The sequence below is a fragment of the Mesoplodon densirostris genome, chromosome 1 (assembly GCF_025265405.1).
Source record: "Mesoplodon densirostris isolate mMesDen1 chromosome 1, mMesDen1 primary haplotype, whole genome shotgun sequence".
In the NCBI taxonomy this organism is placed as follows: Eukaryota; Metazoa; Chordata; class Mammalia; order Artiodactyla; family Ziphiidae; genus Mesoplodon; species Mesoplodon densirostris.
In genome coordinates, this window is record NC_082661.1 from 234432112 (window position 1) to 234456575 (window position 24464).

General features: G+C 47.4%; 1 protein-coding gene across 3 annotated transcripts in view; it reads right to left on the bottom strand.

Moving 5' to 3' along the window:
* Positions 1-24464, bottom strand: part of GATB (glutamyl-tRNA amidotransferase subunit B) — an 82399-nt gene that overhangs the window by 25463 nt on the left and 32472 nt on the right. For all 3 annotated transcript variants that reach the window (XR_009534101.1, XR_009534102.1, XM_060116335.1), the window contains exons 3-9: positions 23858-23971; positions 21311-21509; positions 20777-20899; positions 11739-11852; positions 9456-9540; positions 8698-8742; positions 6517-6706 (exon numbers count right to left, since the gene is read on the bottom strand). Coding sequence is in view for 1 of the 3 variants with exons in the window: in XM_060116335.1 (XP_059972318.1) it covers positions 6517-6706; positions 8698-8742; positions 9456-9540; positions 11739-11852; positions 20777-20899; positions 21311-21509; positions 23858-23971 (870 nt within the window). In the remaining 2 variants the exon portion in view is untranslated. The remainder of the gene's footprint in view (positions 1-6516; positions 6707-8697; positions 8743-9455; positions 9541-11738; positions 11853-20776; positions 20900-21310; positions 21510-23857; positions 23972-24464) is intronic.

Sequence of the window (24464 nt, forward strand, 5' to 3'; positions counted from 1 at the left end):
TGACAGCAGACAGGCATAATCAAAGACTGCGAGAATCGGACACAAAGAGGATGTTGTCAAGAAATCAATTCTGATGGTGATCACACTTCAGTGAGCCTAAAACCACTGCTGCCAAAATGGTCCCGACACGGACGAAACCTGTGTTACTCAGCTGAAGCTTTCTGTTAACTGTCCCCAAAAGGAAACCCATCTACTGTACAGACAGGAAATGAGGCTTCGGGATGGGCTGGGGACAGAGCCCCAGAGGGTCCCCAAGGCTGGCGCTCAGGACTGCACCCCACAGTGGGCAGGTGCCTGGGCCCACAGGGGACTCACCTCAGAAAGCCCCTTGCCACTTGCACCTGAAGTGAATGAACTGTGGGGTTTGCGGGAGTCAAGTTAGAAGACGCACCTTTTGATTCAACTTGACCAGAACAAAACATTGGTTATTTTTTCGGTGCACAGACTAACTGTGAAAGCACCCTTAAGCTGACGAGCCCTGGGGGCAATTTTATAAAATGAACAGTAAAATCGATTTTGAAAAGTGCATGAAGCTGAAATATGGTGAGCGATGGTGTTGACCAAATGGATTTTCCTTCAGCTATGGTTACACGGTGAGTCCTTTGCTCCTCAATAAGTCTGGGCAGTTAAAAGCAGTCAATAAGGTTCAGTTGCTTTTCTAACTATTAGCTTTAAAGTAGTATTACCTATGAGATATACAGATATCTATCATGGGAAATTATTTTACAGGCAATTCATCCAGACAGAAAACCAGGCCATTTCAAGGTAACGAGAGACCCAGAGCAAAACTCTTGGAAAACAATCCATTCGACAACCAACCATCACCATGATATCCTTTCTGTTTCTTTGTTCCTCGGAGACATCTTACTCTTTTCCATGATGTCAGAAACAAAAGATGATGACTTTAAATGGGGAATAACCAGCTGGGCAAATGAATTTGTTCAAATAAGACCACATATCTTGGGGCTGCACACAAAGACGGACAGACACATAGCAGCAGAAGGCACTGACTCGGAGGGTAATCACATCTCCCTCCGGTCTCACAGGAGCCATGCTGGATTTTTCCTAAAATTCTGCCCTGCGTGGCTCCTGATGTGTCAGCAGCTGTCTGCTGCTCTTTTACCCTGGCCGCATGTTCCTGGGAGTCTGGTCAGCTGTATGTAGATTTTTTAGATTCCGTGAAGATGCTGCTATGCCTGTCACCTTTGGGGTAAGTGACTCATTCCCCTCCTCTTTCCTCTGGGGAGGGAACAGCTTCAGGTACCTTCTCAGAGTCCTCCCAGCTCCTCCGTGCCAGAGGTGAGATCTGGACTCAAGAGTGTCTGTCTCAGGACTTCCTGGCTGTCCAGTGTTTAGGACTTTGCCTTCTAATGCAGGGGGTGCAGGTTCAATCCCTGGTCAGGGAGCTAAGATCCCACGTGCCTTGGGGCCAAAAATCCAAAACATAAAGCAGAGGCAATACTGTAACAAATTCAATAAAGACTTTAAAAATGGTCCGTATCAAAAAAAAAAAATCTTGAAAAAAAAGAAAGAGTGTCTGTCTCGACTTGTGTTGCCAAGGGGGAGGGGGGAGGGGGAGGGACGGAAGTGGAGTTTGGGATTAGCAGATGCCGACTATTACATGCAGACTGGATGGATAACAAGGGCCTACTGTATAGCACAGGGAACTATATTCAATGTCCTGGGATAAACCATAATGGAAAAGAATATAAAAAAGAATGTACATACACGTATAACTGAGTCAGTTTGCTGTACAGCAGAAATTAACACAACATTGTAGATCAACTATGTGTCAGGGAAAAAAAAAAAAAAAAGAGTGTCTGTCTCTTAGTCAGTGTGTTAACCCACTGCCCTGCAGGGCTCCTCAGGAGAATTGAACACAACACAGAAAAGATAAAGCTCTTACATCTGACAACAGCACAGGGCACTGTGGTGAGTAGAGTGGGCTCTCAAGAAACACTGAATTGAGGCTGCTACGTCATTCCTCCACTAAACCTCCCACGACAGATGACACTGAAATCTGTCCACTGAATTCATACACAGCCAGCCACCCTGTGAGCTCAGATGCATTCTTACCAAGTTCACGACACAAGGAATTGGGCAAAATCATCCCACAAAACCTACAAACCCCACGCACTATACGGAGGCCCTTCTCAATGATTCTGTCAGAAGGGGCCAAATACCTAAGGCAGAAAGTCTAAGAAACAAAATAAATAAAACTGCAGAGAAGAGCTTACATTTCTTTCCTCTGACTTAAATCTTCTACTTGGAAAATGAATAAAATTTCTGCTTTTCATTGGAGTTGACTGATTTTCACTAAATTTAGTAGACAGCACTTTTTATGTTTATTTATAGGGCAGGCTGGTATCTTAAAAACCTAGAGGGGTGGGCAAAAGTTTTAAATAGACTGATTTCTATGGCTCCGTTTCATGAAGCATCAGTGGGGCTGGATAAAGCATTAATATCCACAAAAGTAAACATTCTGTTTTCTCTGTTAGGTGAGTCAAAACAGCAATGAACGGCTTCCCTGGTGGCGCAGTGGTTGACAGTCCGCCTGCCGATGCAGGGGACACGGGTTCGTGCCCCGGTCCGGGAGAATCCCACATGCCACGGAGCGGCTGGGCCCGTGAGCCATGGCCGCTGAGCCTGCACATCCGAAGCCTGTGCTCCGCAATGGGAGAGGCCACAACAGTGAGAGGCCCGCATACCGCAAAAAAAAAAAAAAACCAAAACCCAGCAGTGAACTTGAAACATTATTTCCATTTGGCCTTGTGGCTCATTGTATGTGCCAGCAGGCAGAAGCGCTTGGAAGTAAAGAGTCTGGGCCCTGAAGTCAGCTCCCTCACAGGCCTGACGAAATCACTCAGTATCTTACACTCAACCACTCAACCAGAGAGGTGATGTTTCCTCACCGGGAAAATGGGGCGATGGATGGTACCGACAGCAGGGGATGCTGGGAGGATGGACTAGAAAGTGGTCTGCTGTGAACCGCAGACCCTGCTGTTAGCCAACAGCCTCGACTCTGCGCTGCCTATCAAGACAATGACAACAACTTGTTTGCGTTCCGAGTCCAGCAAAGCAAGGTTTAGGAAGAGATGCCCCCAAAGAAAACACCTGGGATTATCTACTAAGAAAAACGTACCTGCATATAACCTTGACTGTTCTCATAATTAACCCTGGATACACTGACTCAGAGAAGAACTTGCTGTGCTTCCGCTACTAGAATCTCTGTTTTCAAAATCCTCAGCTTCCGTATGTCCATTCCATAATCCTTACAAATGAGGTCAGAAATCAAGGGAGTCTGACACAAGACAGGGAGGAAGAGTTAGCTCACTAGGCTGACGTTTCAGGTGGGACATGATACTTTTCATGAGGCCAGAGGAAGAAACAGTCATACAGGTTACCTGTTGGGAGGGGATTATCAGATGGGTTTAAGAGATGAAATCAGAATGCAGATATTTAATGTCCTAAAGAAACCAGTTCAGAAAACAAGAGTCAGAGAGACCAAGTGACCTGAGGCCGGTCACGGCACGTGGTGAGCTTATGGTGGAAACCCCAGGCTTCTCCCCCGGAGCTCAAGGACACAGGTACCACCCTGTGATTTGCTGGGCTGTCAAAAGGGTGGTTTATGTATCTGACCTTTGGAAACAGGGATGCTTTATCAGGAACGCTGCTTCTCCCAGGACTTTCATGAGTATTGTGACAGTACCCTATTCATCCACTTACGCGTCCATCCCTTCACTGATGCCTACTGTGTGCCAGACTTTGTGGTGAATGCTAAGATAGACCCATATTAGAGTTTTGTAAATGCCAAGGAGAAATGATCAATACGCAATTCAGCGCTCACCACACAGTAGGATGACAAGATAAAGACTAGAGTTGTACAACACAGGAAAGACAGCCAGTATTTTATAGCAACTATAAATGGAGTACAACCTTGAAAAATTGTGAATCACTATATTGTACACACCTGTAACATATAATATTGTATATCAACTATACTTCATTAAAAAAAATTAAAGATTAGAGTTAAGTTCTGAAGTTTTTTAAAATCATTTGTGGGTAAGGCCCGTGCGGGGTGGTATGTGCTTAATGTTGAATTTAATAAGTGACCCAAAGGCAGGAGCGTGGACTCGGAGCTCTGCAGAGCAGACCTCCACCACGGCTACCGATTTAATGAATACTCCTGGGCGCTCTTTAAACTGAGAGTTCATCAGGTTTGTGCATCTGCCTTTCTCAGCAATCTGCTGTGTTTCTGAGGAAGGGAGGAGAAAACGTGAACAGACCATTTCCGGGTATAAGTAACTCAGCTTCCAGTGATGATCAAGTCATCAAGGGCTCGGGATGCCTAACTTCAGGAAAAAAAACTTGTCTGAATCATCCTCTTTCCATTCCTACTAAGTTCTCTTCTCAACCGTCTTGAAAATGTCAAGTACTAGCCATTGAAAGAAAAAGAAAAAACCGAAATGAGTCACCTACTACATTATCTGCAAGCTATACAAATAAGCATATTTTTAGTATATCAAAAGAAAATAAGTCCCTATAAAACTGGCTCAAAAACCACCTCCTTCTTGAGAGTTTTCCCCTCTGTTCCATCAAGGTAATCACTACCTCCTCTGGGCTCCCAGCCTACATCACACATCTATCTAGTGCAGTCTGCCCTGGGGGCTGGTTAGTGGTAGTGTCACCTGTACATATTCCTGGAAAGCAAACAAACAAACAAGAGAGTCCCTGTCCCTGTCTCAGTACCTGCTACACAGGAGATGCTAGTAAAAGTGCTGTACTGAAGAGATCAAAAATAAGTTTCCCTAAACAGGGCCTTAAACTATGAAACCAGAGACTCACTCACTTGCCACCCTCAGCAATCATCTATCCAAGACCTCCTAGGCTGTGGCACTTGAAGGTCACGGGAGCAGGGCCTGGGACACAGACACAAGTGCGGACGTGTCTCTGCCTCAGAGAACTTGCTGGCGGTGAGGGTACTATCCCTGGGGCTGAGAAGCCTCGGTCTGTGTCCTCCCATCCCTTATTTAATTTGGCAAATCCGTTATGAAGCGCAGGACTGGAATTTAGCGTTTAGTATTGAGTCTGAAGTTTATTTCAAGTGGGCGGGAAAGTCCAGATGGTGGGGAAGATGTGTAAGGCTAAAACTCAGGTTTGTTAAATCAACTGAGGAACAGGCCGTGACCTGCCAGAGGTTTCAGGTTAAGAGGTGTTCTGAACAAGAAGCTCACTAACTGATTCCTACAAGGAGTTGGCAGTCGGCACTGCTGATGTGCTCATCTGCGCCGAGTAACGGAGCAGAGCGAGAGGATGAAACCGTCCTCGCCCTCAAGGCACTGAACGAAATACACTAACAAAGAATTAAAATACAGTGACATAATCGCCTCAGAGGTGTGAATAAGATACAGCAGCAGCCCGTGGGAGGTGGTGAGCAACTCTGCCTAAAGCATGAGAAAATAACCCATCATGTCGAATCACTGGTGGTGAAAGAGGGTTCACGTGCATCTCGTACAGAACACCTATTAACCGGAAAGCCTGCTAGGATTCGTGTGTTTTTCCAAGGTCGATCTAACAAAACTGAGTTTTGTATACTCTCTGGATACTTTTCAAATGAGCTGATCTATGGATGATAAAGAGACTCATTCATTCAACAAGCATTCGCTCGCCTACCTTGTACCAGAAATGGCCAGGTTTTGTTACTGAAGTGTATACATACGTATATGAATATGAATATTCTAACATCCCTACATAGTTATTATTGGTCAATTACAACGCAAAAGCCCAGAGTTTCCAGGGATTCTGCGCTCCGCATGATCAGTGTGGCAGACACCTCATCCCCGAGAGATGCAGCAGAGAAACTTTCCACATCCTCCCTGACAGACAAGCAGAAGACAGCTGTGACGAAATGCCACCCTCATGGACGCTGTGTCACTTTAATGTTGCCGTGACAAAGGAAACCGCAAAGCCCAACAGCCCTGGAAAGGATGGAAAATCCCTGAGCACATCTCCATGGTGTCAGATTCTTAACAGCCCCTTCAGATGCATCCTCCAAGGACCAATACTTTTAGTCAGAGTTTTCAGCATTTTGTGTGGAATAAATGTTTCTTCTACAACTGGTAAAACAACTGGCTGGCTTTCTGAGAACCCCACTTCCTGCCAGACCCTGTCATGGTTCGATACTGCCAGACATCTAGAAAGCCTATATATTGATTTCCTTTTGTCCTACAGACGCAAGGGAGAACACTCATCCATAACATTTGGACTGTCTTCAGGAAGCCTCCACGGCCGCTGTGAGCAGCTCTTCATGTCTACACACAAGAAATGAATGACACGAGATCCTGCCTCATCTTCTGGTTTTCAGAGGAGCATTTACCAAAAAGGCTGGTGAGGAAGGTTAGCACGCCTGGTTCTACGGTACAGCTGAAGGCATGGGCCACTGCACCTAGAGCCCCCTGAGAAGCATCCCCCCCAACTGCTGGGCTGGGCTGATCACAGCCTCTGATCAGTACCCACCAGCAAGGCAAAGCTGTGCTCCGGCAGCATCCCGTATTGTTGCACCAGCTTCTCCCGGGTCACGCGGGGCAGCTCGGGAAGCTGCTCCCGGAGCCGGTCGATGTTGATCACCTGCTGCGGGTCTGTGCCAGTGGGCAGGGACTCCGAGTCGTAGAGCAGCAGCGGGGGCAGGTTGGGCTCCGGCATGAACCTGGCACACAGAGGAGATGGCATGACTGAGTATTCAGTTTAGCTGGAAGAAACAAACCTATAGTCAGTATGAAAGTTTGTGTCTGGATGCCATGTTACTCGCAAATATTTTCCAACATCCCATAATATCAAGTCTCCTAGTTTCCCAGGAACTAGTCCTTGTACAAGTGTAAGGTCAAAATGACCAAATCCACCACTCTCTATGCTTAAACGAGCATTAAGTGAAAAAGGCACAGCACATGTTGATGCCACGGTGGTTTATAATTGTGGATAAAGTATATATTCATAAAGACATAAGCTGGAAAAAATAGGACCAAATGAGAACAATTTACTTTTTAGGAAGAAAGATTATAAATTTTAAAATATTTTTAGCAGTATTTGTGTAACAGATGAAAAGTCAAAGAAAAAGAAAACTTTCATTCTTGAGAAGTGCAAGAAATAAATGGATTTTGCCTAAATAAAATGTAGAAGCTAGGGGAGAAGGAGGAATGAATAAAGGGAGTATAAGGGATTTTTAGGGCAGTGAAACTGTTCTGTATGATGCTGTAATGGTGGCTACATGTCATTATACATCTGTCAAAACCCACAGAATGGACCACGTAAAGCACAAACCCTAATGTAAACCATGGACTTTACTTAATAATAAGGTATCAATATTGGTTCATTAATATTAACCAAGGTACCACACTACACACTAATGCAAGATGTTATCAGAGGAACCTCTGTGTGTGTGTGGGCGGGGGGCGGGGGGGGGGATACGACACATACCAAGGAGTATATGGGAACTCTGTAATCTCCACTGAGTTCTGCTGTAACCTAAAACTGCTCTAAAAAAGTCAACTAATTTTTTTAAAAATGTGGAAGCCGCACCGTTGCATATGCTCTTGTGAAATAAAGATGTCCTTCCCTCTGTTCTATTCTAGCATCTAACGTTTTCTCTCTGCCCATACTTGTCAAAGGGCTTATGCAAAAGCAGGGTAATGCAGAATAAATGGTGGCTCCAAGGTAATAGCTCAGAAGGGCAAGCAACCCATCACCTCAATGCCAAATCTGTGCTATGAATTAGTCTGACTTCTGAAGGCAAGAGGAAACCAAAGGGAGGCTTCCTGAATCCCATCTGTTAACCTGAGAGACTGAGCTGAAGCCACTGGCTGTGCTAAAAGCCAACTCCACGCTCAGTGAGAAAGCGGCATAAACAGAGTAGGGGCGACACTGGAAAACGAAGACGTTCTTAGGAAGAACAGACTGAACCTAGAGGGATCACTGTAATTAGAACGATGGTGACTCTGACAGACACACAAGAGGAGTCCTCGAGGTGACATGCATTCTAAGGGTCTGTGAGCTTCGTCTTTCCTGAATCTCGAGGCTATATTTGTTCCTCATTGACAGCAATGGCTACTCTTACCTCCTCCTGCCCTTCGCAAAGGGAAGTGCCAACCCCCACAACTTTGTTGCTTAAATCTTTAATTTCTGCAGTCTGCTAAACTGGGAGGAAACAAAAGTCTCAATTTATTGGAAGCTATTCTTATTATCTGCTTTATTTCTGGATCTCAAATGAGGTCTACGGTGTTAAACAGCATCACCTGAGGTTTGAAGGGACTTGCCATTGACATATACATCTCTTTTTTCTACCTTCTCACAGAACTTCAGTGTTACTGCATTAGTTACTGAACATGAGAATAAGAACAGCCTAGGCCCCACCCCGCAACTGCCATCCTCTTAGCTCAATTATGAAAACTCTGACACAGAGGGGAGTGAACAAGTGTTTTCCAGTTGTTGAATCCTGTCAAATAAGGTACTCCAAGGCTACCAAATCAAGAAAATACTCTTCCTCTCAAGAGTACACATAAAACAGGAAGCTTAGGTTTTCCATTATGCGACAACAACAAGGAAAAGTGGTTCCTAAAAGCAATCTAGGATCATGTTGGTCTGTAAGTGGATTTGGAATATGACCCAAATACAGAATGGTGTTTTGACAAGAGGAGTGACCACCTGTAGTCTTGTTTTCCTTCTTTGTCTCTCATCGGCACGGTGAACCTGTGACAGTTAAACGAGAAAACATTTAAAAAAATGCTGCATGCAGCATCAGCTAGTGTAGATGCAGACAGGGGTTCCCCTACCAATAGGGGACCCAGGGGATTCAAGCTCCTCAGCCTTCCTTAGGAGACAGTTTCATGAATACATTGCAGAAATAATATTAAAGAAAGACCAATGTTTAGCATGATAATTAAAGAAAAAGAAAAGAACCGAAAAGAAATTGCTTCAACGTTTCCAACATTTAACCAGCTCAAACTCTAGGCTCTTGAGCTTTTTTCCCCAGTCTTCTGTTAAGTGTATAAAATCCTCAAAATTCAGAGTCAGAAAGTTAGACTCAAAGATATCTAAACAGAAAAAGACACCTCTACAACCAGTTCTAAGCTTTCTTCCACTTCTAGCTTAAATTGGCAGAACTTAGGTCTGATAGAATTTAAGGAAGTAAAAATTCTTGGAACCAAGGAGGTAAGCTGGAAGCCAGGGAAGTGCCAGGACTTAAGACTCAGCAAGTCTGATGGCAGTCAGGTGAAACCTCTTACCAGCCCTAGAGGGCATATCACAACCCTGTAGGGTACCGTATTTTCCTAATTTTACTAATGAGGAAACCGAAGTGCAGAGAAGCTAAGTACCTTCTCCAAGGTGACATGGCTGGTCTGTGGTGAGCCCAGACTGGAGCCCCACCTACCTGTATTCAAGATGCTGTCATGCAAACTCACCCCAGCTTGTAATCGAACGAGCGGGTTTCATTCAGGATTTTACCTCCATTCTCGAGTTCATTGATTTGCCTCTGAATTTCATAGTCTAAAAAAAATAGTTTAGTAGCATATTTTGATTCCTTTCATCCAGTGTAGCAATAATTAGACATCTTTTTCCATCTTCATGTCAAAAACTAATCAAGGGAGTTGTTTATAATTTTCCCCACAGATGCTATGTTTTATTCTTGCTGCCGTCACAGAATAATCATGCTAGAAAGGGCCTTTGAGGAAGCTCGGCACCTTCACTTTTTGAGAAAACCCAGGCTCAGAGAGACTGCGGGACCCAGTACAGGCTACAGAACGTGGCAGAAGCAGGGCTAGGACCAATATCGAGGCAGGAGGACCCCAGATCTAAGACGGCTGCTTATCAAGAGTTTTTATCCCAGGATCCATGGGTGGCCTTCAAGGGGGTCTAGTACCTCCTGAGATGCTATGCAAACGTGCATGTGTGCACAGGCACATATTTTGGAGAGGGATCTATGACCCCAAATGATGAACAGCCACTGCTCTATGCCACGCTCCCTCACCACCCAACAAGGCAGAAGTGGTAGGCAAAGCACAGCCACCGTTGCTAAGCTTCCTTATGAAAACAGCTTTAGCCTCCCCTCCCACCTCAACTCCCTGCCCAACATGTACCACCTGCCCTTGCCCAAATCCAAACTCTTATCATAGCTGATAAAAAGCAGCAACACTAAGAGGATGGCTAAAAGGCGTGACGTAGGGAGAAACATGGGGTAGAAAAATTACAGGCTTGGAGAATTAAGCCCGTAACAGTAAAGCTTCAGTTCTTCCAGCCTGAGTCAGACCACAGGTAGAATTCTGTCTCAGACTACTCCAAAGGGTCCTTCATAAGATAACAGGTTAGGGACAGCCAAAATCAGGCAGGGGTCTCCATCATAAGTCATCAGGGATGAATCTACCTAAAATCTTGTTTGTTTTTTAGGTTCCCATCACCACCTCTTAGAATAACGAGTTCCAGAACACTTACCACCTACAAGGTGAAGTGGAACTTTCTTTCTGTTCATTCCAAGCTTCCCCTTCACAAACCTGAGCTGGAGGGTTTTCCCTGACCCAAACCTATCATGGCCTCAGAAATATGGACTGTGTCTCCTTTTACAGGCAGAAGAGTCCACCATCATTAGTCTGTCTTCACACGGGGACCTTCCCCAACACCTTCCTCTCCTGTAAGTCATCCCCTTGACCATTTTAATGCTTTTTTCCTGAAAACTTGTAGACTCAAAGTGTCTTCACTGAGGCTGGTTGATCATTTCAGGTTCAGGATAATAAAGTTTTATACAAGATGAGAAAATCTTTTTTGTGTTCCTTCTACTACCCAGGATGCTACTAAACCTTTTGGCTGTGCCTCCACATTCATCCATCCCGTTCTCTGTGCACCCTGAAGGGTGCTCCTTAACCTCCACCTCCTCCCTCCTCTCTTCCTCTCTAGATACCTTTGGTTTTAAAGAATATTTTCATTCCTCTGAGATGTCTTCCCCTCACATTCACAGATATCAACTTCTATGGACCACCCTAGGTGTTGATCTTGCTCAACTGTTCTACTTTAACTACTAGTATACATTTGTCCACACTGAAAGATCCACAATGTCAACAAACAAGACCAATACCTGATTACACAGGCCCAAGCAATCTATTAGTTAAAATGGTAAAAAGCAGAAAAACATACTGACCAGTTAGGTCAAATCGTGGCCAATCTATAAGGAACAAATACAACTTTATACAGTTTGCTCTGGTCAGAAGGAATGTGGTACATGGAAAAACAGTTACAGGATTTTGCAGATCCTCCCATAGAGGTGAAGTCTATTTCCCCTCCCCTTGAACCTGCTTTGAATGGAATGTGCTGGAAGAGATGCTGTGCAAGTTCTAGAGCTAATGACTCAAGAGGCCTTGAGGCATCTGCCTTCATCCTCCTGGGATGCCCCCTCCACCAAATAAGAAGGGCTGGGCTAGGCAAGTGAATGAAGCAAGCCCACGTGGGTCGAGCAGCCCAGCAGATGTCCAGCACCAAGGCTGCGACACGTGAGTGAGGTCACCTTGGACCCCATATCTCAGCAGAGTTGCCGGCTCCCCACAGCCACACGAATGAGCCGAGGCAGGACAAGCCACAAAACTCTGAAGCTGAGATGTTATCATGTAAGCCATTAAGTTGGGGGGGAGGAATGCTTGTTACACAGCAACAGATACCTGATACAAAGAAGTATATGAGGAGTAACAGCTGACATTCACCTATAGCTTTGGCCAAAAACCTGGCACTGTTGAGATTCTTTACTTCGGTTCGAACGCCCCAAGGCTCCCCAGGGTGGTGCACAGATATGTTGGCGTCCACTCTCAACTGGCCCTCTGTAAGGAAGGAAAAAAGACACCACTTTAGAAATTCTCTGAGGTAGTCGTGGTTTTTTTAAGGCAAGAGAGTGCCAGCAACGTCTAACTCTAGTTGCTGTTTAGTGACAGCAGCCTAACCTCAGAGGAAGGAAGGCTGGTCCTGAAGTTCATGGCTAGTACTTCCGCCCACGTGCGAGAATGATGGTCCTAAGGCATCTGAGGGGGGTGTGTGTGTAGGTGTGTGTGTATATGTCTGTGCACTTGTGCACATGCAGAAGGCAGGAGAAATTCTGGATACACTGGCTTGAGAAATCTCATTTCTTTCGTGCCAAATAAGAAAAACAACACTGTTAAAAATGGAGATTTACCCTGCAGTTTTATTCCGAAGTGTTTTTCGAAGTGTTTTTCAAAGTGTCAAAGCTGGGTTGTGGGGGAAGGCTTCAGAAATGGTCATGTGATATAGCGCTACACTGCTCTCCAATGGAATGTAGATTTCCAACCGTGATTCCGGGAGATTTATAAGAGTCCTTGAGAATTTACAGCTCAAGGGCAAGAGCCAGAAACCTGGGCTTTTCCCCTCGTCCTTCCTCCAGGGACTGTAATGATCTCTTCCTTCCGTAAACAGGACTCGGAATCCTTCCTGACTGCTGTTAAGGGTTTGCCCCAGCAGACAGACAGTGTGCTGTTATGAAGGGGACGGTCTGTGGGGGAGGGACTCAGAGGGGGCCATGCCCATCCTGGGAGGACCTTCTCTGACCCTGCAAGCCCCCCCCATTTTGGGAACAGTAATCCCTAAGGAAGCAGGTGGTTTGTGGAGAGGGCCAAGAGGCTCTTGAGGAGGAGAGGGAGGCAAAATCTCAAGCCAAAGAGAGATAAAGATAAGAAATCATCACATTTTATACCCTGCAAGGTAAGGCCCCAATGCTCTGTTCTCCAATTCCACTTACAATATTTAAAACAGAACGAAAGGGGAAGACAAAATGCTGGATTTTTCTTAGGCAAGTCTTTGAACTAAAAAAGAATCTGCCAAAGAGGAATGTGTCGACGGGCTGAAGAAAGCAATTTCTTTCCCAAGGTTTCATAGCAAAAGCATATTAAAATAATAAAATAGCTCAAATATATTCTATGCCAAGAAAAAGAGACCCTTGCAACAGGTCTCTGTCATTCCCACTCTGCCGCTCCAACGGCCACCCACGTTGACAGGCAGGGAAAAGGTGCCTTTCAGCCCAAAAATTACTCTATGTCTCCAGCACGGACCTCTCACGTTTCTACAAAATCCCATAGCCCCTTTAGGACAACATGTGCTTCCTTGAATCTCAAGAAGTCCCAACGACTCCTGATATCATCAACTCTTGGTCTAGGAACCCTGCGGCATCCTTTGGTTTTCTTGGCCCTTTGTAGTCTAACTGACTAGGTCCTGTCAGTTCCTTCCCCCAAACATCCTTCAGAGCTGGCACTTCCTCTCCCTTCCCACGGCTGCCATCCTTGCCTGAGCACCCGCATCCCATCCTGACCTTCAACTCAGTGACCCCTCCTGGTCCAGCCCCCCCCCCCCAGCTCAGCTCCGGCCACATCCTGCTACAGGACGGTTGCATCACTCCCAGCGCTTGACCAAGTGCACAGCTGGCTCCCAATGGGTCATCCCACCTCCTCTGCTTGGTATGCAAGAGCCCTCGTCTGGTCTTGACTGACGCAGCCCGCATTTCCTGCGGCTCATTCCCTGAGAAAGCCTCCTCCCATCAGGGGAGCTTCTGTCTGCTCGCGGGTTCCCACAGGCCCTCGTCATCACCGGTACGGTCCCTCCTTCAACCTCGGCTCATCCTTCGAGGTCCCACGTAAGTGGTACCACCTTCTCCTCCTGGAAACCCTCATCAGTAGGCCGGCCTCCACCGGTGGCTCCTCGGAGCTACCAGGATACATGCAATCAGGAGAGCACGTGACTGTAGTCTATTCTGAATCAGTCTTGTCTTTGAGAGCAGATGGAGGGCCCTTGGGAGTGGAGCCCAGATTTAAAACTCCCACCCCTCTTGCCTTCCCAAAGACGTCACTCCTTCAGTTCTCTCCCCTCTCCCACACCACTCCTTAGCTCTCTTCCTCAGCATTCCCTCTATGCATGTGTATCCATAATCAACAGCATTTCTCACTAGAAACAGAACCCAAGACCCACTCCCTTGAGCCCAGTTCTCTCTTCATCATTCTGCTGTTATTGCTCTTTCCTTTTCAGCAAAACCTCTCAAACAGCATTGCTTGCTTGTTGGCGTCTCGTCTCCGTGAGCTCACCTCCCATTTACTCCTACCCCCACGCCAGCCTGGCTTCTGTGCCCCACCTCTCTGCAAGACGCCTTGTCAAAGTCACCATCAACCCCTGGCTGCCAAATCCCACGGACGCAGGACACGCTGTGTCTTCCCCTCACTGGATACGCCGGCCCTCGGCGGCATGTGACCCACCAACCAACGCTTCCTCCCTGAAACATCTTCCTCCCTCGGCTGCTGTGACCTTACTCACCCTTAGCTGCCCCCTACCTCCTGGACACTTTCCATGTCCGTGTCATTTGTTCCCATCCAGACTCAGGACTGCCTTCTTTACCTGCACTCTCTGTGTAAATGTATATGGTCTTAAACACCATCCACGTTCGGATAACTCCTGAATTTCTCTCTTCAGCCAAAACCCTACTCTGAGCTCCATCCACCCTGACCTCTGTGCCTACTTCATCTCCACGTGGAGGTGGCCCAGGCATTTCAGTTTCCAAAACTAAAGGATCTGCCCCTGCAACACAGGCACGTTTGTCCTCATCTTCCCAGTGTCAGCAAATGGCACCGCCACCTCGTTCCTCAAGCGTCCTTGACTTCTTCCGGCCTCTTTGCCTTCTACACCAGCCTGTTAACAAAAATCCTGTTCTTTCTAAAAACCACCTCGAATCCACCATCTTGCTCTCTCCATCCTCACCAACACCAGCCCTGTCCACAACAGCACCATCCTCCGCCTGAACTACTGCCAAAGCTTCGGAACCGGGCTCAGCTTCTATTCATACCCTTCTGAAACCCATGGTCCACGGAGCAGCCGCGGCGGTTTTCCAAAACGGTCATCCGACTATGTCGTTCCTTGACTTAAAAGCCCCTCCCTGACCTCCCACTGCCCTTGGAATGAAATCCAAATTTCTTATCACTGTTGGTGATCTAGCCCTCGCAGACCTTTTCAGCCTTACCTGAGGCCACACTGCCCTGCTCCTGCACTTTCCCTACAGTGGTCTTCTGCTACCTGCGTTACCTCTAAGCACGCTCTACGTTTTCCTCACCTCAGGGACTTTGCCTTGGCTCTCTCCTGGATGCTCATCCTCTAGCTCCCTGGGGCTGCGGCTCGGGTCATTCTCCAGAGGCCCTCACCATCCAATGTATTCTTTATCACGGCACCCTCTGTATTTCCTTAAAGCACTTATCACTGTAACTACTTTGTTCTATTTGTTAATGTATTTGTCTCCCTCATGAATACAATATTTCCCCTAGGTAGCAGGAACAATGCCCTTTCCACTGCTCTGTTCAGAACCCAGAGTTGCCTCTGGCACATGGGAATTGTTCGATAAATTCATACCTTGGTATTTTCCCGAGCCACGAGTAAGCAGACTGGTCTCACAGTAGGTTCCCGACAGGTTCTAAAGTTCTGTCTGAATAGGACTAAGCTACTGAATCCTATGAAAGGCCCATTCAGCTCAAAGGAAAACTTCCCAAGTATGCTGAGCTCTGCCCAGCCAAACCTCGATACTTGGGAGAGAACTTTTTTTGAGCCCTGAGAACCCTGAATTGGACCTCTCCTGCTTTTAAAAATAAAACCATCTTTCACGATTTAGACTTTTAATTTGGAAAAGGAATAAAAGCATGAGTTTCAGTCTCTCCCAGAGAAGACTGCACTCCATAGATGTCTGAGGGGACTCAGCGTCCTGCAGTGTTGAAAGACAGTTCACTCGGGGCTTCCCTGGTGGCGCAATGGTTGAGAATCTGCCTGCCAATGCAGGGGACATGGGTTCGAGCCCTGGTCTGGGAAGAGCCCACGTGCCGCTGAGCAACTGGGCCCGTGAGCCACAATTACTGAGCCTGCGCGTCTGGAGCCTGTGCTCCGCAACAAGAGAGGCTGCGATAGTGAGAGGCCCGTGCACCGCGATGAAGAGTGGCCCCCGCTTGCCACAACTAGAGAAAGCCCTGGCACAGAAACGAAGACCCAACACAGCCATAAATAAATAAATAAATAAAATTAAAAAAAAAAAAAAGACAGTTCACTTGCCTGGATTCAAATACAGCATCCAACACTCACAAAAGGCATTTACCCAGTGAAGACAAAATACCTTTTAAACAAATTAAGGTAAATTGCCTCAAGTCCACAAAAGCCTCACAGTCACGTTTGCTTCAATGCATTCTGCAACACTGGGGGAGGGCCTTCACAAGAACGTTATCAAGCTCAATTTCCACCCTCTAGAAGTAGAGATTTGTAACAGCAAAACAAAAAAAAACTGTACTACTGAGCACAGTGATATGGTGCAGTCACATTTTTTTTTTTTTAAAACACATTCACACATCAGAAATATAACATCAGGGCAGAAAACTGTTTCTGTAAACAGCAGGGGCCTGAAGATTTAGTGAGAAAGTCTATTAAAGTGTCTCATTCTGTTCACTGAATACCCTCCAGAACTTAAATAACAGGGTTTGACAAAAAATAAAGTAAAATAAATAATGTGGCTCAATTTTATCCAACATATTTCACAAAGTTTCTTCATCCACAATGAGTGGTGATTCTGTGAATGTAATACTACTTATCATTGTCAATAGAAGCACCTGACATTTCATGAGCACAGGCTATGTGTCAGGACCTGTGATACGTTTTCTGCACATTACCACGTTCTTTCCCTACAACAGAGCTTTCATGACACATCCACTAAGACGTCCTTTAGGCAGTTCACACCTGGCACGTCCAAGATGGTGTTCCAGGTTTTCTTCCACAAGGCCAGCCCTCGCCTGCCCACCCTGCTGCCCCAACTGTTTGATGACGGATGACTTCCTCTCCTCTTTGGTTTCTTCCTGTCTCTTTCCATATACAGTTATTTAGGGACTCATTTCACAAGTGTGGAAAGGGAGGCTCAGAGAAGTCAAATACCTCGCCCAGTTTCTATAGCTAGAAGCGGTAGGATAAGATTCCAACCCAGGTCTGGGCCTGCGGTGTCCTCAGCACTCACACTCTGCTAACCCAGCTCCCAAGATTGTTTGTTTTTTTGTTTTTAATTAATTAATTAATTAAATTTATTTTTGGCTGCATTGGGTCTTCCTTGCTGCACGCATGCTATCTCTGGTTGCGGCGAGCAAGGGCACTCTTTGTTGCGGTGCGTGGGCTTCTCATTGCGGTGGCTTCTCTTGTTGCAGAGCACAGGCTCTAGGCACTCGGGCTTCCGTAGTTGTGGCACGTTGGCTCTAGAGCGCGGGCTCAGTAGTTGTGGCGCACAGGCTTCGTTGCTCTGAGGCATGTGGGAACTTCCTGGACCAGGGCTTGAGCCCTTGTCCCCTGCATTGGCAGGCGGATTCTTAACCACTGCGCCACCAGGGAAGCCCTCAAGGTTGTTATCTACAGCAGCGGAGACACTGTCATGCCTGGCACTAGGAAGCAGGGTGACAGTGCTTACAAAGGAAGGCGTCCTGAAGTCAGACACACCCGGGCTCGGGCACTTCCTGTGCACCTTGGCCAAATAACCCAACCTCTGGAAGCCTCAACTCCTCACCTGTACAGTAGGCGCAGTAATACCCATCTCTCAGGAATGTCATAAAGTTTAAATGAGACAATAAATTAATTTTAAAAATGCTTATTGAGCTGATGAGCACATACTCGATGTTCAAACCGGCAGATATTACAACCTTGGAAACATTCAGAGTATCTATACAGTTTGGTACACGTTCAACTCAGCAGACTGCTTTGAGGATCTCAACAGTGGCAAACATCCTGAGAAGGAAGTGACTTCTGGAACCCAAGCTGAGCTAGTCCACGCTCATTAGCAAAACTATCAGGAACTCACTGAAGCACAGCCCGGAGCAATTTAAGTTTCATTCCAAAAGCACGCTGGGGGTCCACTGGCGCTCTCCAGGGCAGCCTTCGGTTGGTTCCCAGGCTGCATTCTCCAATGGCGACACAGTGGCCTATGGTGGTGGGACAGAAATGGGAAAGGGGCCTGTGCTGATAAAGTGCTGAGAGCACTGAAAGCCGGACACCTGCAGACTCCAGGCAGACCTTCACTACCCAGAGCACTTCAGGACAACCTCAGCCACTCTGCTGCTGTGCTGGGGGCAAAGCTGTCTGATTTGTATTTAAAAGCAACAAAAAGTGTCACAACAAATAAGATTTAATGAACCCTCTCAGCTGTCACTGCCTGATGAGTTCTCGCTGTTATGGTTTATCTCTTGGCAAGGACCCGATGGGACTATTTCTCAGCTAACAGGTGGCCTGTTTATTATTCCATAGGTTTGGTAGGAATCACAGTTATTTTGAAGAAGAATGGAATAATAAAACTTTTTTAAAGCAACAGTGCGTAGGAGAACCATCCAATCTGCCCATATTTCATTTCTGTTCTGTGGGTAAAAAGACAGCGTGAGCCATAAATCTACAATAGAGAATTCTCTTGCTCTAACACAGAGCGCTCCACTCAAACTCGTGTGGCTGGCTGTTTTTCCAGACTTTAGCTTAAAGAAGAGAGCAAATTGGCAAGTTCCATCTCCAGATTCAACTTGTACCAGGGCTTTGATGATACAATTTGTTGCCCATTAGATGTCCTATGTGACAAATGTGGCATGACAAATTCTGAAGTCCCTTTGTAACGTGTGAATAAACGTGTGACAAAATGGTTGGTAAGTGGTATGATAAACCGACAGGGAGACGAATCATCCCCATCAATGGCACTTAGTGGCACCCTCTGTGACATGTTCAGTGGTTAATCTTTTGTGTCAACTTGGCTGGGCCAAGGGATGCTCTGATATTTGGTTAAATGTTATTTTGGGTGTGTCTGTAAGGGTGTTCCTGAATGAGATGAACATTCAAATTGATATACTGAGTAAAGCAGATTGCTTGCTCACCGTGGGTGAGCCTCATTCAATCCGCTGAAAACCAGAATAGAACAAAAGGCAGAGTCGGGGTGAAGCCAAGCAGGACCCTGCGGGGCTCCTGGACATGGAAGCCTTTCTGTGTCCCTCATTTCTTGATTAAAGGAAATAGGCTTCATTCAGCGTCCATGACCTTCCCTGAGTTCAAAGTGCAGATTCAAACGGTTGCTAATCAGGGAAGGGAGGGGATGCAGAGACAAGGGAGGCGCAGCCAAGAAACAACAGTGCAGCCTTGGGGCAGGGTCCTGGGTCCCCTCAAGTGACACACAGAACACTATCTTTGAGCTCTTTACAGAACTAAAACCCCCAACAAGTGGAAGACATTAACCACCTGATGAAGCGTTCTTCATTCCAGAGAAGGTCACAGTTTGATAACCACAGGAGCTCATCAGGAGATCACCTGAGACCAGACTAAAGGAATGCAGGCCCTGCACACACCCTGATCCTCATCAGCAACCCAGCCCTTGAACCACTGCTGTAAAACTCCTCACCAAATCCCCCTGGGTTGGGACACACAGTTTTGAGGGCATGAGTCCACTGTGTTCCCCTCCGCCTGGCAAAGGAGTAAACCTATTCTTTTCTACTTCACCCCAAACTCTGTCTCTGAGATTCGATTTGGCACCAGCGCACAGAGGCCGAGTTTTCGGCATCGGGGGAATCTGCCGTCTCTGCCTGACTGCCTTGGATCGGGGACACTGGTCTTGTCTTGGACTCTGGCTCAGACTGGAACTTCGTCCTCCGCTCTCCGGATTCTCAGGCCTTCAGTCCTGGGCTGGAACTATACTACTGACTCTCCTGCTGCTTGATGACTACAGATCTTAGGGACGCCTCAGCCTCCACAGTCACATGAGCCAACTCCTTATAATCAATCTCTTTACATGCCCCACGCGCGTGCACACACACACATTCTGTTTGTTCTGTTTCTCTGGAAAACCCTGACTAGTACACACTGTACTGAGAGATGGATTAACCACTGCAGATGCAGAACCTGCACCCTTTTCCCACACTGTCAGGGAGCGCTCTGCGAGCGGCAGACGTTTTGTAAAAGCCCCTGGGAACAGAAAATAGGGGAAAACCACGGGAGAGACGAGCATTCGGGGGTGTAAGGGCGGGCAAGGCAGTGCTAGGAAAGGCTCATGAAGAAACTGAGTTTGACCAAACTAGTGATCTTTGTATCCAATTTGCAAACACTTAAAATGTATAGTTTCCTTGATCCCAAGTTTTTGCATTGTTTCTTCTGTTTAATTCCCTATTATATTTCTATTGAATTTCAGACTTTATCTCAAAGTTAAAGTTTTGTGAAATCATAACCTTGGTTTGTAGTTGATACAATCTGGCTTCAGCTTACCTGGATGGAAATTCTATAGAAGGCGGAAAGAGACCCAGAGGAAAAGCATCCAGTAGCAATGAAGCACTGCCCACACAGAACTCACAAACGAAGAGCTACTGTGCATAAACACAGGGTCTTCTGAGGACGATGAAGCTGTTCAAACACATTATTTTATTAATTCTCACAACGTCCTGATGCAAGAGGCCAGGAGGACACCTCCAGTCCCTGGACTCCTAATCTCACACTCCGGTTCAGCACCTCTGCAGGGCCGCTGTTTGTGTTTATTTTTGGTCGGGGGCTCAGAAAAAAAATCCAAGGAAAATTCTAAGGAAAAAACCCCAAAACCCTGAGGTAGAAAAGGCTGAGAAAAGGATGCAAACAACCCCACTGCAGCTGCTGCAGAGAATAAGACTCCAGTGAGGAGAGAGCCCAGGAGCGGAAAGGGAGATGGGGAAGAGGCGGGCACTGCCTCTGTGGCCGCTACCTGCCATGTTCGCCTGGCTGGTGCCCAGGGCCTGAAGAATCAGCTGCAGCTCCCTGACGGCTGCAGCCGCCTCTTCTCCACAGGACATGTCAGGCTCCAGGACCACTTCCAGAAGGCCGACCCCTACCAAAGAAAGGCAGAGTCAGTCTGACTGGAGCTCTCCAGTCTGACCCGCAGGTACATCAGGCTGAAACTTGGGAAAACCCTGCAGCACTGACAGGCCCTGAATCGTTTCACTTTCCCCTCACTTTTGGATTTTTAACTTTGGTTCTTTTCTTTTAATGTCTGCTTCAGATGTCAAGCTGCTGGGTGTGTGACTAGGCGGCCACGCTGTCTCGTTTTAGGCGTGGGTTAGCTGCAAGCGCACAGAAACCACAGTCCCAGCCCGGCTCTCTGATGAGCTCTGCCAACACCAACGCTGATATTCCCATCACCACCGGTCAGGCTCCGGGGTCTGCCTCCTCAGTCGGTTTGGGCAAACTCTGGAGGGGAGGGGAAGTGGCGGGAAGGAAAATGGGAACTCTCCAAGCCTACCCGCTCTGTTCAAATCAACGAGCGTCTGGGACCGCAGGCTGTCATGGAGGCTTTTGCCGCTGTCCTGTTCCAGCTGGATCTGCTTGACCCCCGCTGTCCTGGTGACCATCTGACTCCGCCTGTTCCCCACACAGACGCTGTACGCCAAGCTCCCGTTCACGGCGATCGGCAGCCTCTGCTGGGTAATCTGGTAGCCGGCCTGCATGCAAATGTGGGCCAGAGTCACTCGTCTGTAGGTCAAAGCTGGGAACTAGTTGATCATTCCTTTTAATGTCATAAAACTACAGGCTTACTTAAAACCACAACAGAACAGAAAAGGAAAAAAAAGAAAAGGAGACACAAATCAGTTTATGTGCTGCAGCCGTAATTTAGCCTGGCCTCTTCTGGCTTCTCTGGACGCCCCTTTCCCCGTCCCTGCACCCACACCCCCAATAATGAAGCAGTCAACGACGCAGATCCTATCTTCCCTAGGGAGTACCATTTTGGGGACTGACAATAACCTCTCTGTCTGAAGCCTCTAAGAAAGGAACGTATTGTTTCCACTAAGCTCATTAGCTCAGCCCTGCATCTGATTACTGGGCTCCTGACAGACCCTCTTATTGGAAGTGCTGGCTAAGCATCCTGCCATCTACTCTCAGCACAGCTAACGCCAGTTGCTAGTGCGGTGAAGCTGGATTCGTTCCTGCTTTCTGAGCTCACCAGTCATGTCAGCTGCCCTCCCTGACCCGACCTGCCTTGTTCCTCGGGCCAGAAAATGCTGTGGCACTCACGGCCGGCTAATGCAAAGCACGGAGCCCCTGGCCACCTTCTCAGTGGGGAGGAAGAATTACTTTCAAACGCACACGTGCATCAACACACACTAAAGAGAAGGCAGGGCAGGGCGGAGAACTGGGGAAGAACAGAGACTGACACTGACACGGTTAGTGTCCCCTGACACTGTTCTCGGCACTTCACACCATTTAATCCTCAAGACAACCCTAGGAAGGGGCTACGGGGAATGGAGGGGGGAAGGGCTTTGCCCAAAGCCACAGAGCCAGTAAGTGTCAATGTCAGGATCTGAACTCAGATGGTCTGACTCAGAGTCTGTGCCCCTAGTTACCTGGCCAGCATTGTTCAAACTTTAGCTGCACTGGAATCATCTGGTAGAGTGGTCAAAACAAAGATCTTTTGGCTGCATCTGAAGTGTTTCTGACTGCACGTCTGGGGTGGCGCCTGGGAATTTATATGTCTGACACATTCCTAGGAGATGCTGATGCTAGTGGTCTAGAGAACACACTTTGAGAACCACTGCATTAGGTCAATTTGCTCTCTGGGCTGAGACAGGAAGTCTCAATCTGTGAAAATTAAACTCTGGGTAGGGCTGCCAAATAAAATACAGATGCTTGGTGAAACTGGAATAATTTGAATATGTTGTTTATTTAGATAAAAACGAATCTTTTTTTAGTATAAGTGTGTCTGTCTCATGTAATATTTGGCAACACGACCTCCAGATGATCTGAGCTACCTGGGCCAGAAAACCCAGAAAGCCAGAGTTAATAAAACATCTCATTTTAGTCACATATTGCTAAGTCTCCCACCTGAACCAAACTCAGTATCACTCTTAAAAGATGAAAAAAATGCAGTTTAATTCTCTCCACCCTACCAAGCAGTAGAATTTACTACAAGGCTGGCAGCCAGAGGGAAAAAGCAGCAGCAATTGGAGAATTCAGGTTCCAGCTGTATTTTTATTTAATTCTACTCCTGCCCTCACCTGCTGAAAACAGCTCAACCCCCCCCCCCACCCCCGCCTTCAGTTCAGAGAGAATAACGTGAAGCAATATAATCACTACTGATTTTGTAAACCTCAAGAAGGGCCACACTTACTATCAGAGGCTCAGAGCAAATCAAACATTATTTGGGGCAACACACTTGACATTACAGTTTTGGTTCAGTTCAGTATTATGAAAAATTGGCTCTAGTTCACACTGGCTTTCCTCTTAAAGAAAAAACCTTTCTAATTTTAAGGAAAAAGCAGGTTAATATTGGGTTTACTGCTCGACCAATTACTGCCGTTCGTCCAGGCTTCTGGCTCACGCTTCTGCTTGCTCTTGCCCCCTTACTCAGTACTTGGGCACGACATGAACGTCTGCAGAGGAGCCGGTCCTCTTACTGGGACCTCCAACTTAACAGAGGGACGCTCTCACTCTGTCTCCGGAGCCACGGGATGCACTGACTGCTGCATGAGCCACGGAAGTAGCTTCTGTCCTAACGGCAATGAGCACCAAACCCCACAGCTGGGCTGAGCCTGAGCGCGCGGGCTGCTTCCCCTCCGCAGTCAGTCAGGAGCGAGCCGCCAGAGCACGAGGCTCCGCCAGAGCCGGCGATCAGGACCCTGGCGTCCAATCTAGTAAACGTCGGGGGGCACTGGCTTCCTCAGGCTGGCCAGGGCCTCCCGTCGGGATGGACGGAGCCCTGGCTGAAGGTGCGCTCAGCCCCCTCCCGCGGCTGAGCCCCAGCTCTGGGTGGGTGGACAGACGGATGGATGGACGGAGGGCAGAGCATACTCACGGGGAGGTCTGCGTAGAAGTAGTGCTTCCGGTCAAACAAGGACCTCCTGTTGATGTAGCAGTCCAGGGCCAGGCCGGTCATCACGGCCGCTTCCACACACCGCCTGTTGAGGACCTGGGGGCACAGAACACGCGGCTCCTCTCAGACCCGCCTTCTGAACAGACGCTCCTCTGCCTGCGGACATCCCCCCCGAATCTGGCCATCCGGCCCTTCGACGGGCATCAGCTCTGGTTCTGTGTGGGCAGCTCGGCTTACAAGCCGACTCAGTGTATCTGGAGTTGGGGAAAGTTCATATAAAAAAAAGATGCGTGCGTCCCACTGGGCACCTAGTAACTGCCACACCGGGGGGCCTTCCCCCTACCCATACCTGACACGACATCAAAGTTAACAGGGAAGGTCCCAGAAAAGCTCAGCAGAGTAGTTACTACAGGAAATAAACTTAATGTCACTGCCTCTGCTGGAAGAACAAGGAGCCGCTCAGAACACACAGGAGGCACTGATTCCTGAGAGGAGGATTTGAGAAGCAGCTCTCCAAACAACCTCGGTGAGGCTGGGAGACACTGGGACACGGAAAGAACGAACTTCTGGAAACGACAGGACTGCAGCC